The following is a 12,987-nucleotide window of genomic DNA, read 5'->3' as shown; positions in this document are numbered from 1 at the left end:
AATGTGGAGCTGCTTCAGTGTTTCTGTCAATTTGTGCAGATCTTGACTCATCAGTGATGTTTGTAGTGTGAGTGCATTTTTAAAACAATTTGTGCAAACTGCACTAGGGTGGAATATTTGCAAAATCATGACTACCTCATGATATTTTGTCTCAAAAATTAACCCTATGAATATGTCAGTGCCATATGATGAAATTATTGTGTCACCAACATTTTAACATTAGACATATAATTCTAACAGCCTCTGTAAACTAATATCCTGGCTTACTCGAGGCTGCCGTTTTCTCTGACAGTTTCAATCAAAATTAGAAATGTTACTCTGAGAGACTGAGAGAACTAATAGCGCTGCATGTTGTGCAGTTTCCAAAACACATTATTCATGGTTACATACGATTTTAGACTGATGTGGGCCAAAGCCTAGCATAGCCTGTAATGTTATTATGACGGACACATTTCATGAGTGAGCTTGACTTTATGCATGTTTTCATGTGTTAGAGCCCCGACTAAACTTCGAGAGATGAGGCTTGATGTTGCCATTGTATTCAAGATGGTGGGTCAACATGGCAACTTCCACTAACCGGTTTATGAGACGCCAGTAGCTTCTTGGAAGATGTAATTACACACTGGTCAATGTATATTTATGAGTAAAATATTAATTTTTTCTATTACATAAACTAAAAAAAAAACTGACTACACCTTTAAATGTGTTTTTAAGTCTTGTACTTAAATTAAAGGCTCACAAATGTTGGAAAAATTAATGCAAATCCAAATAGTACTCATTTTGAATCTATGTACTGCGAGGGTCTGTAAATATAAAATTTCTGCACAACTTCATGAAATATACTAAAGATATGGTAGTATATTTATACTAGCATAGTATAATCAAAAAGAAGTTGGACATGCATGCTTAAACAAAAGAAACATGTAATTTGGTGGACCATGCAAAGAAACAGACATGTGACTGTTTTTACCAACATTTTTTATTATTTCAAATGTAATCAAAACGACAGTAGTTACAGAAATTACAGACAGCTATGATACTTTATGATTTCGAGTCTTATTGTTTGCTATGAAAGTGTCATGATAAGATAAAACCAACATCACAGCTGGAAGAAAACTCCAATTCTTGTATCTGTATGTTGAGCTCGTGGAACATTTGCTGAATCTGTGACTCAGCATCATTTAATCCAACTCATAAGAGAGCAAAGAAAACAGCAGTAACCAATCCCAATGACACAACTGTGCTGCTTTTGTTAAAAGTGGGAGTGAAAGCCATTAGTCAGGTCCAGTGAAGCAAGTGAAGACTTTGCTGCTAGAAAGCCCAGTTTCCACTATCAGAGCATTGCCAGAGTGTGATAATTATTGTACTTGTGTGGCAAAGGTCCCATAATATTTCACAATCTCATTATTTTACAACACATAGTAGTTGAAATAAGCCGAGGCTGCCTCATTTTAGGACAATGGACTACAGCTTACACCTGTGCCTGCACACATCTTCTCTCATGACATCTTTTTTTTACCGATCTGACTTGTGTACAATAGTGCTCCTCAAAATATAATAACTGTAATCCTCTAGGATAACATTTTTTCCATCTGGCAATGCTGCGCGACTGAAGTGTTTTTAGCGTTTGTAAATGTGTTCAGTGCAAAGAAATGTGACCTCCGGTCACGTTCTCGGACTGCATTTTCACAGCAGTCGTTAAAACACTTGCAGTTTCAGGTGGCACTGTATGATACGTGGATGATTTGATCACTTTCAAAGAGCATTTCTCCACAGGGATCGATCTACCGGTACTAAAAAATAAAAAAAATGGACCTGGAGGTGTGGAGAAGCCATTGGCTCACAATTGTTAGAGAAATACTGCTGTGATGCATGTCACGAACCACGACCCAGCTGCATAGCTCCACTGACTGAATGACTAGTGTATAGAGTGACAAAGGCTAACATGACTCAGAGCCGTAGACAATATAAAAGGCAGACATAGCTTCTAGCTCTGTAAAGTGACGCCGACTGTACCTTGAACCTATTTTTTTAAATGTCCTGCAAGTGGAGACTCCTCTGGTTATAAAGAAGTCTATGGGGAAACTACACTCACCTCCCTTGCTTTGTGACCTCAGTATACAATTTGCTTTCAGCTGCTCCCTTATTTACAAGGGGCCGCATGGCCATGTTTAAAGCTCTACACTAAGTAAATTAATGACTTTATTTGCTCAGTTGCTAGTTTCAGGTAATAGGACATAAATTCCATATTGTAAATTATGATCATTTTAAACACAACAAGGAAGGATTATTTAGGATGTCCTCACTGGTTAACAACATAAGGACGTTCCCAGCTGTGGAATTTTTCAGCTTTTGTGAGTCCCGAATATGGAGTTTGATAACAAGTGGCTAAATTTAGTAGTCGTAAAGTTAAAGTCATGTGACCACGATGTAGTTCATATAGTTAAGATTTTATGCCTTGTGTGACTCTTCGAAAATCATATCTTTCTGAACACACTAAAGTAAAGTATTAAACAAGTGTTACTTCCCACAAAACCCCAAGGACAAATCTGGGTGATGCTAATTTGGCAGTTTAAACTTTTCTTTGCTTGATAGTGAAAATGACTTTTAAAGTCTTTTAAGTTGAACTTCATCATCGGGCTTGAATTTGCTTGGCCTGATTTTAACAGTTGGAGTCTATTAATCACGTCTATTAAACGTTCACCTGACATCATTTAACATGGACAGTAGAGTCCTCTTATTTTTTACTTAAATGGGGCCAGAATAACGCTGCATGATTTCTGCTCATGTGGCTTCGCATCAGCTTGATGAATTAGTCCATTGATTGTCTTGTCCAAACTCCTTGGAGAAGAGATTTGCCTCCATGTGAGCGCGTGACTTGAACTGCCCACTCCGTACATGTGCTTGAAACTTGCTTGTAACTAAGACCTTAACTAAACGGAATAATTTAAAAAGATTTTTTAGGAAGTGATTCTGTTCACTTCGCTCACCTAGTGGGACTTTACTGCACTTGAATGTGTTCTTTCCAAGGACACAGGACAACGTGGTGGCAACTTCACCACCTGCGACTTTAGTATTGTTTAAAAAACCCCAATACAACCAATTTCAGAATGACAGGAAAAACTTTGCTAATATAAGTTCAATGAATTAAAATATTCCCAACACACATGTTATAAAATATAAGAGAATGTATTGATTTGAAACAGGCCTATATGCTTTCCGCGTAGATTAACATGTATTTTAACCAAACAGGCAAAGTACTGGTTCCTCTAAAACGAACAAAGCAACTAAAACCCAAAGGTTGGTTGCTTAAGTGCGCTTACTACTGCTGTAGTTGTATTTTTAGTTGTGTACCTGCTTACACGTTGTGACTATGCTGGTACTAGCAGACTGCCACATTTGTTTGTTTGAAGTGAGTGAATGTATAACACTATCTCAGGTATCACTGTGCTGACTGGACTTGTTGATATATCATATCGATATCGAGGCTAAACTCTTCTTCCAGGATTCGTTTGTTAGCTGATGATGCAAACTTGAAATTAGTAGGTTAGTTAGATAGGCATACTGTTAATTTCTAATGGCTGACATTTTACCTCTTGTAATTCTGGTTATTCATAGAAAGGCTACTAAGAGACATTGGCAGTAGAACTCTTTAAATGTATTGATAATGCAAAGCTTAAGCTTTACTGTGCCTGGAATTGTAATAAGTTACTGGACAGTCGTTGATGGTGGGAAGGATTTAGCAAATGCTAATCAGGGAAGTCTAATTTTTATGACATCAAAATGCTTGCACAGTATCACTTTAATCCATAGACTGTACACAAAGGATGGATGTAACTTCCTGGTTTGAAAAGTGACATCAGTTTAGTGTGAAAACCTGCAATTTCTTTTAATGTCCAGCAGGGGTCGACTCCTCTGCTTGGAAAACAAAACCTTCATGTTTAGAGGTCTGTGGGAAACTGCCCTTGGGCGCTGTTGATCTATTACCGCAAACTTTTTTCTGATCAGTTCATGGCCTTAGCTGATAGTTTCAAATCATACTGAATATAACATAATTAAGTACTACTGCTGTTCCCTCATTTCCAAGGTAGATCCGCATATTTGATTTGGGCAGATGCTTGTCCTGATGCAACCTTCTCATTTATCCAGGTTTGGGGCCAACGCAAGGAATACAGTAGCTTTTAAACCCTGGAGGTGGATTTAATGGCTCCTCCCCTCTTGAACTGGCTAGTTTTTCATATATAAGGCTTGTTTAATCGCTACACCATGGAGCCACCTGAATAAAGAATGACATAATATTTTTTTTTAAATTGAGGGTTGAGGCATATGATCAGGAATTTGCTAACCAATGAGTGATGTCACAGTGGCTACTTCCATCTTTTGTGTACAGTCTGTGCTTTAACCAACTAAACCTGCATATCCTGCCTAATGAGAGGTATGGAGTCTGTGGGGGGAGGTTGAGGTAAATACATGTGACTGAAATTCTGATTAGTCTTTGGTCTCAATGTCAACAAAGTGTAAATAAAAAGAATTCAGATGATTGGAGTTCTTATGCGTTTTCATAGAAATTAACGGATGTAATATTGCACATTTTATTACTCAGTAAAACTCCAGGATTTTGAGCTCTAGTTTGTTTAAATGAGTCTACAATCATTGGTGTAAAACATGATTTTCTCTTGAAATGAGTGAATTGTTGTGACAGCAATGACTAGAACACTATTCACATTTAAGTAAAAAAGTAGAGAAAAAAAGGCCACTCATAAAAAAATAAGAAAAGAAGATTCTCATCACTGCTATACTGCAAATGTTTGCCATGAGTTACCTGAATCTGCAAATGTTTTGGCCTTGGTATATACATTACTACGGTGACATGACAGCTATTAAATGTGGACACAGAACTGGTTACGCTTGGCAACAACTGGAAAATAAACCGACACTGTAAAAATGAATCAAATCTCCAACCAGACCAATGTGTTTTCTGGCTCATGCAAACTGTATCCAGATACTTCTAAGTAAGATCAATAAGAGCCAGCTCAAATATATGCACCCATATAGCAGGTGGATGTCCAATCACTACTGTAAACTGTCTTCTGTATTCACACACGAGAATCACTTACACTCCAGAAAATATATTCACACTCACAAGCGCCTGTCTTGTAATTTTGCATTAGTACCACATGTCGAATGAGAAACAAAAAAAAAGAAGTGCAAACTCTACTCAGGGACGAAATGGCACGGCAGTAAAGAAATCAATCCAAAGGGAAGGATAGTGTCCATCACCCATTAAAAAAAACAACAACAAAAAAACCTCACCTTACACTTCATTTTCACAAAATGAAACCAGCCCCCAAAAATCACAAACTAATTCAACACCGATGCCGAATGTTCAGAGCTTTACTCCCAGCTGTGATCGATCGAGTTCAGCTCGCGTCATATCACGCAGCCACAGCCTCTCTGTGCAGAGTGCACTGTGGAAAAGTCAATTAAGCCTGCTATGGTATTGAAAAGCAATACCGACGGTCTGTACAGATAAATGCGCCAACCCCTGTGAAAACATAGAGAAAGGAAAAGAAGGAAAAACCTGATGGATATACAAAGGCCTATAATGTGTAACCCCCATGGACAATAAAGTGGACATCTTCGTTCACACACTCTGTACTGATCCTGAAAATATATTTTGTATAATTCACCCTGCTCCCCAACCCAACCAGACACACGGCTATCAGTCAAGCTGTACAGTCCCAACATGGCAACGCGATAGCAGTCGTAAAAACTCTCAACGAATGCAGAGTCGATGACGTCTGCGCTGTTCCCTCCCTCTGCCCCCCGGCAGCTCAGCTCCTTGCTAACGGGAGCTGAACAGTGGGTATGTCTGGGGATAGTCTTCAGGGGTGTCTCACTTTCTCATGTCATCGGTTACTGTATCCAGTCTCACCTAGCGCTCAATGGGCCGATTGTACAGTCTTAACGAGTCATTGTGTACACTGAGCTCCTCCACCGATAAGTGCATCCTGGAGGTTCCAGGTGAGAAGTCCCCGTGGAGCAGGAGAGAGGAGGGCTAGCACAGGAGGGAGGCTGCGGAGGGGAGGGAGGGATGTGGATGCCCCCTCCTCCCTCAGCACTGCTCGGACTCGATGAAGCCCTCCTTCTCCTGGCCCACTGGCTCCACCTCCGCGTAGGCTGGGTGACCCGACCCCCTGCGAAACTTCATGGCAGGCCACCTGCTCGGACGTCTCTAAAGGAGAGAAGTTAAAGATTGAAGGTCAGAGGCAACAAATGTGGTCAAGGTTAAAGGTTAGAGGTTGCTGTGTAGTGCATTCACCTAAAGCCCTTTTATTTCAGTGTCTAACTTGACATCTATACAGCGTATGGTGCCCTGTACCTAAGACCCCATTGGTCGCTAGCATATTTCCATGGTTACCTGTAGTTTGCATGAAAGATGGTGACTTACTTGTCACCTAACAGTGGAGAGGCAGTAAAAATTGAAAGAGTGCAACACAAACCAGAAATGGATATTGTTTGCTTTCAAAGTAAAATCAACTTTAACTTTGAAAGAAAGTGTTTCCGGTTTGCTTACTGTTTGCAGCCATTAGGTGTCATACAAACCATGGCCATCAATGGTCATCTGCTTGGATCCGGTGCAGCACTATATACATCTTTGTGACTAATTTCACCTTTGTGAGTGCAGCTAGCCTCCAGAAACCACTCACCAACCAGTCACTGAATGCACACTAGCAAAACATATATTACACTTCACTTTCAAATGATGGCTGTCAGCATTTTTCGGATATTAGATATATTCAGCTTATTGAGAACACCCATGAATGTTAACTGGTTTGATTCTCATAACCAGAATTAAAAAACTTCTCTATAGCAAAAAAAACAATAGCACAGGAAAATATAATAAGTAATTTATGTCAAGGTGTAAGACTGACAATCAGCCCTCTGACGTCAGAAACAGAAGGACTGCTGGTGCTGCTGCTCACCTCGATAAGGAAGAGGCTGGCTGCAGAGGTCGGGTGATGGTAGATGTAGACTGTGATCAGCACGCCTGCAATCATGATAAGCATCACCAGCAAGATGCCCAGGATCAAACCAGTGTGAAGAGGATGAGTGCCTTTCACCCTGTCTACAGCACTGTCAGCTGGCATCACTGGAAAACACAACAAGAAGCCATTATGTTGGCACACACGCATTCTGTTTGCTATTTCAGATTGTTAAGCACCGCTGGTTTAATTATCACTTTGTGCCACATGCTTAAAGCAAGTGTTATATTTTCTCTGGTTTCGTTGCAGTTTTGTTGTCGACCAGCAGGGGACACTCATTATTCATCAATACGCTCCTTTCCTGCTTGTGCCGATATGTTTAAGTTCAGCTTTCGCTCCGTGTCACCATTGTGGGAAAAAGGCATTTCATTTTAAAACCTAACAAATGCACCGCTCTCATTCAGCCATGCACGTCTGATTCATTTTCAGTGACTCTAAAAGTATTTGTTGAATGGTTAAAGGACATTTCTTTCACTTGGAGAACAAATTCAAGGTTCACTGTGCAACTGGCTCTTTAGTAGTCTCTGGCACGATTGTTCTGAAGGCTTTTTAGGCATTCAAGAGCAGTTCTCGTCTCCCATAAGTGCGAGTAAGAGTTAATCCCACACCAAGGTTAGCAGTGTTTGGTCCTGATGGGAGGAGGAGGAAGGTCTATAGCTGCTGATAAAGTCCTATTATAGCCTTAAGTCGTGGCACTGCAAACCGAAGAGGCTGTAAGTAGTGACTACATAAGAGATCGGTCCTTCAGCCGGGTTTGGAAGTCAGCGCTAGTCTGTAAAGCACTTCATCAGATTTATATTTGGACCTCAAAGTCGACCCAGCAGGTGTTTTGAGAGTTCTTTTGAAGATGATCACAGTAGCCTGTAAACCTACTGGGAAATCTCAGTTTTCATCTTTGGGGTACAATTTCACAAAACACACACACAGACAAAAATACAAAAACTAAGAGAACTTCCTCTGTGATTTGTCAGAGGGAAGAATACACATAATAATGACAGAAAACAGTGTCCCAGCAGAGAACATAACCCAGCAAGGATTCTGCCTTCATGTTGTACCTCATCTCACACAGATTTATAGCAGGTTCAGGCCACGTGTACTCACAAAGCTTTTTTTTTCTCCTTCTGTGCCACCCTGGCAACATCTCCAGGGCTCCTCCCCGGCTTTAATTAGCAGCAATACCCACCACTCGGCCTGTCAGCCAAGCAGCCTCTCCCCTGGCTCTCTGCCTCATTGATTTCCGGCGTACTCGGGTTGTAATCAAATCTGTGTAATGTGTGTGGGAATTCACTGTTAATGTGTTTGTCTGTGTAGACATTATGTGCCCACCATAACTGGGAATGAAAAATAAAAACAACAAACGGATAATTTGCTGTGCTGAAACAAAACAACTGATGGCCGGCAATGCTGACAACCCAACTGTGTCCATCGTTCGTCAATCAGCTATGAAGGCAGTGAGTCGGGATTCTTGCTTGACATCCTTGCTTTTGCGTTTAATGTAGTAAACACATGATCTGAGTATGCTCTGTTTTTCTCAGAGACAAGACACTTTCCCATGCGTTTGTCCGCTGGAGCTGCACAGAACCATCTCCTGCTTCAGCTGGAAGTCCAAACGATGCGACAAGCTGTTAGTTGGGGGTGTTGGAAGGTTAGTGAGGGGCATGTGGCTAAGCCGAGATGTAGGCATAATGAGAAATCAAAAGCCTAGCAGCTAAAAACCAGCAGAATGCAAGCTGAGAGTGTCCGACCCCTGGAGGAGCACAGCGCTCTGGCACAGAGAGTTTCATCTGGACTCTTCTGAGTCTAAGCCAATAAGACAGCAGCGAAGGCCTCAAAATATCACATACACTGGGTGATAGTGATCTGGTGAAACAAGCAAAATTTTCTGTGTGGTTTCCAGACTCATGTGCAGCCATGTGTCCAATAACAGATGTATTATGTGAAAGGTGGAGCTGGACAAGACTCTAAAGACTGTGGAAAAACTGTGGAAACATGCAAAAAAACCCCACATTTATATGTTTTACTGGCAAAAACTGTAGTCATACTTAAACACCTTAATAGTGCACGACTGACATAATCAAAGCACCTAAAGCATTGCCTTGATGCATGCTCAATCATCCAGGTAAGTAAATCCCAAAAGGTTGATTCTGTTTATCTGGACATCCAGATGCGTCAAGATTTCAATGAAACGTTTCTCCCATTGAAAACACTACGTCCAGAGGAACAAAATCAACCTTTTGGGGCACATAAAGTATTTTTTCATAACTGTTTTCAGAATCATACACATTAAAATGAATTTACTGGACCATAAACTGTTGATGATTTTAATTACCTCTATAATGCCAGACAGCTTGATCTATTCCACACTTTGAAACTGTTTGCTCAAAGTATGTATATACAGATGAAACTGTTGGCTAACCTACCAATAAACAGCTGAAGTAGCTAGCTAAAACTGAGAATAAAAACTTGGAAATCATTGGCTAGCTGTTAAAATAATTATCTGGCAGTCTGGGAAACAGTTTCTATTGATCACTAATACATGGAGAGTATTATGAAGTAGTACCACTGCTAATGATAAGCTGAATATAGTACTTTTCCAGGCTCAAATGAACATCTAAAGATGAGAGGTGGTGCTGGCAGAGGAGTCTTTGAGCCTGTCTGACTGGATACTTTGCTGGGAGTATGAAATGACAGCTGGGAACCAGTGCTGTCTACAAAACAACCACAAAATATCAAGTTTGCAAAAAAAAACAATTCTTAAATGTTCTTATTTTTTAATCACAAAAAGAGCTTACATTGGTGTAACTTCAGTTATAGAAATACTTCAGTTTACTGACACGTGGCTTAAAATACGTAAGTATTTTATATAATGTGAAAATATAGTATATGAATACTGTAATGGTGGGAGTACAGTTGGATAGGGACAAAGTGGTAGGTGTACAGCACATCGAATTCATTCCTCATTAGCTTTGTCCTTATGACTGCTAGGTCCTAAGCACTAATGGACGACAGAGCTCTTAGACAGCAATAAAATACATTAGAGATTTTGAGAGAGGACAAATGAGACCAGAGGAAACCAAGCCAATCTGTTCATTTTCAGCTCCACATTAGTGCCACGGTTGGCGCAGGGGAGTACAACTGTTCTCTCACTTGGCTAATGGGTTTCAGGAAGCCAACAACACAAACTGAGCAGACCTATAATTCAGCCTTTTTATAAATAGGAGTCGGGGAGAAGTAGCGCTGAGAAGCAGCTCCTGAAAAAAGGGCGTCTCACTCCTGTTGTTTCTTATCTTGGCTCTTATTGGAGCTGTAATCACCTCAGCATTTCCTGTCACCGTCAAGGTCAGACCAAACCTGGCTGTGATGTGAGTTAAACATGCTAGATCACCCAGACAAACTGACAGGAAGCAGGCTGATTAAATACAACTTCATAAACACCCACTCGTTACAATAGCAATACAATTAATACAGAGGAAAAGCCAATATAATTTCTCGCTTTTTATGTTTCAGTCCTTTCCTCACAATTTAGCTTCACCTTGAATAACACCATTGCCAGGTATGCGACGATAAAGGGTAGATGCATGAAAAATATGCAAAGAGATATCATCGCAGCACCAGGCGCCAGCACAAGAGTGCTCAAGTGATGGGAAACATGCAGCGTTTGTGTAATGAAAGTGTGATAGAAGCCGTGGATTTCCATTTTCTTTCGAGCAGGAAATGAAACATTTGAGAGGCTATCTCCGAAAACTGATGGAGTTCAAAGTCATTTCAGGAGTTTGGATGGTTTTGAATCCCCGAAAGTCTAATTGGAATGTTTTGAGTTTGCTTGTACGACTATAAATGTTCATGGTTTATGTACATTTTATGCTGAAAGGGCATTGTTCTCATGTTTTTATCTCATATCATTAGAACATTTTACACAGGATCAGAAAATTCTGCTTTAGCAGTCAGTAGACATCACTGTTTACAAAAAGCAGCTAGACTTATAATACTGTGGCTCTAAGACAATAATGATGGTGAATTAACTTTAACATCATAACTCCTCACTTGATAAAACAGCAGCTGGAAGTTATGAATAATCCTATTTCGTAGTATTTATGAGACAATATTAGCAAATGAATAGCCAAACAGGAAATCACATGAGTCACTTGTGCTGTTGCACTGATGCATGTAGGTGGCAGCAGTGAACAACAGCTGCGACTGTAAAATTAATGAATATCAACTCGCTATTGCATAAAAGTCCAAGTCATCATAAGTCCACCACCATGCTTGACAGTTGGTTTGAGGTGTTAATGCTGATGGGTGTGTCTTGCTAAACATGGTGCTGTGTTTTATGGTCAGACATCTCAACTTTGGTCCAAAAGACATTGTTAAACAAGTCTTGTGATTTGCAAACTTAAGCTTTGCTGCCATGTTCGTTTTAGAGAGACGAGGCTTTCTCCTGGCAACCCTTCCAAATAAGCAACACTTGTTTTATTCCTAATTGTATAGTCATGAACTTAAACCCTGTAGTCTGAGGCTTTGGGTTTTGGTTTTGGCACTGTGTTACCACACACCTGAATGCTCCACACCAGCAAACTGACGAAGCAATACATTTTCACACATTTCTCCTGCATTTTGGCCTAAATTTTGTTAAATAAATAATGACAGTGTGATGTTTTGAATCTCCCCTTAAAATTAATAGTGGCTCAACTTTCTTTTTCATATGATGCTAACTAAATCCAACCGGGCCAAAGGGCTTACTGCCTCTATTCTATTTTGTTTTTACTCGCATTGGTCCAGACACCATAATTGATCGCTGGGACCCACAGAGGACAATAAAGCATTACAGTGAGCTGCTGGATAAAGTTTATCAACTGACTGAGCCACATGTCCCCCAAAAGATAAAAAAGCAATCAGGGACAGATGCCTCAGCGGTAAAGTCAAACCAGGAGACAGAGAAACAAACAATAATAAAAACAACAGGAAGCAGCAGCGGCTTAACCTCAACAGTTATTGGATGGCACAGAAGGGAAAGTCGGGGACCTACCCTGGTTGTCTCTGAGATGCAGAGCGATCTTGGTGTCATCTGTGAGGAGACAAAAACAGAAAGAACCACGAGCATCAGACACAATGATCAATATTTCTCTTTGTTGTTTGTTTCTGACAACATAAACAACTCGCTGATGGTCCCAAATGAGCCGAAGCTTCTTTCACTATATTTAACATCCTATTAAAAATGAAAGCTGTGAATATAATGGTTTAGCATTCCCAATTCGGCACATAAAAGCAGTCTGGGGTTAACTATACATGTGAAATATGGAAATGTAGCATGACCCAGTTCTCCTCGAAGGGTAGCAGCCATTTACACACACCATAGGATTCACATTATGCAAATTTGACCCACACATCACACAGATGCATTTCACCGGATGATTTAATTCGAAAGGATTTCAGTTTTTAAAAAGAGCAAAGCAAGTGCATTTTAGCGACTGAAATGAATCATTAAAAGATATTGTTCTCTAAGTGGCTGCACGTCGCGCAGCAGAGTTAGGGTTGTGAATTTGATATTACTGTTTCTGTACGAGGAAGCCAACAAAGCAATTACATGCTCTTCTTTCACAGAAATGTCTATATAGGTGAAGGCGTACAGAGTATAAATGACCCGGAAGCACTTAAAATTAAAAAAGCATTGTTTTTTGTAATCTATTCTCATGTATACATGCTGCACATGTGCCCAGAGAATATTACAATCTTTTAATTAGTCCTAATTTCCCCATGTTCTTACTCCACAGTTTATTTTGGTAGCTAGATTTTAGTTTTACTTCCTGTATTTGTCCTTTTGTTTTCGCTGCCCGGATTACTTTCCCCTGTGTTGGAAGTCATTTTGATAAAACATTAAAGTCTATGGAAAAAAGGAGAAAGCTAGCAGACACATCTTTTTATAGAATAGGGGACAAACTGA

At 40.1% G+C, this 12,987-nt stretch overlaps 1 protein-coding gene across 1 annotated transcript in view; it reads right to left on the bottom strand.

Annotated features, from left to right (window-relative positions):
- Positions 1–961: 961 nt before the first annotated feature.
- Positions 962–12,987, bottom strand: part of plxdc2b (plexin domain containing 2b) — a 118,923-nt gene continuing 106,897 nt past the window's right edge. Inside the window, exons 12-14 of the mRNA XM_004546845.5 lie at positions 12,073–12,111; positions 6,987–7,153; positions 962–6,235 (exon numbers count right to left, since the gene is read on the bottom strand). Coding sequence (XP_004546902.2) covers positions 6,116–6,235; positions 6,987–7,153; positions 12,073–12,111 — 326 coding nt within the window. The 3' untranslated portion in view covers positions 962–6,115. The remainder of the gene's footprint in view (positions 6,236–6,986; positions 7,154–12,072; positions 12,112–12,987) is intronic.

Source organism: Maylandia zebra, linkage group LG9, assembly GCF_041146795.1.
Source record: "Maylandia zebra isolate NMK-2024a linkage group LG9, Mzebra_GT3a, whole genome shotgun sequence".
Classification (NCBI taxonomy): domain Eukaryota; kingdom Metazoa; phylum Chordata; class Actinopteri; order Cichliformes; family Cichlidae; genus Maylandia; species Maylandia zebra.
The sequence above is the reverse complement of the archived record's forward strand: the minus strand, read 5'-3'. Positions and strand labels throughout refer to the sequence as shown.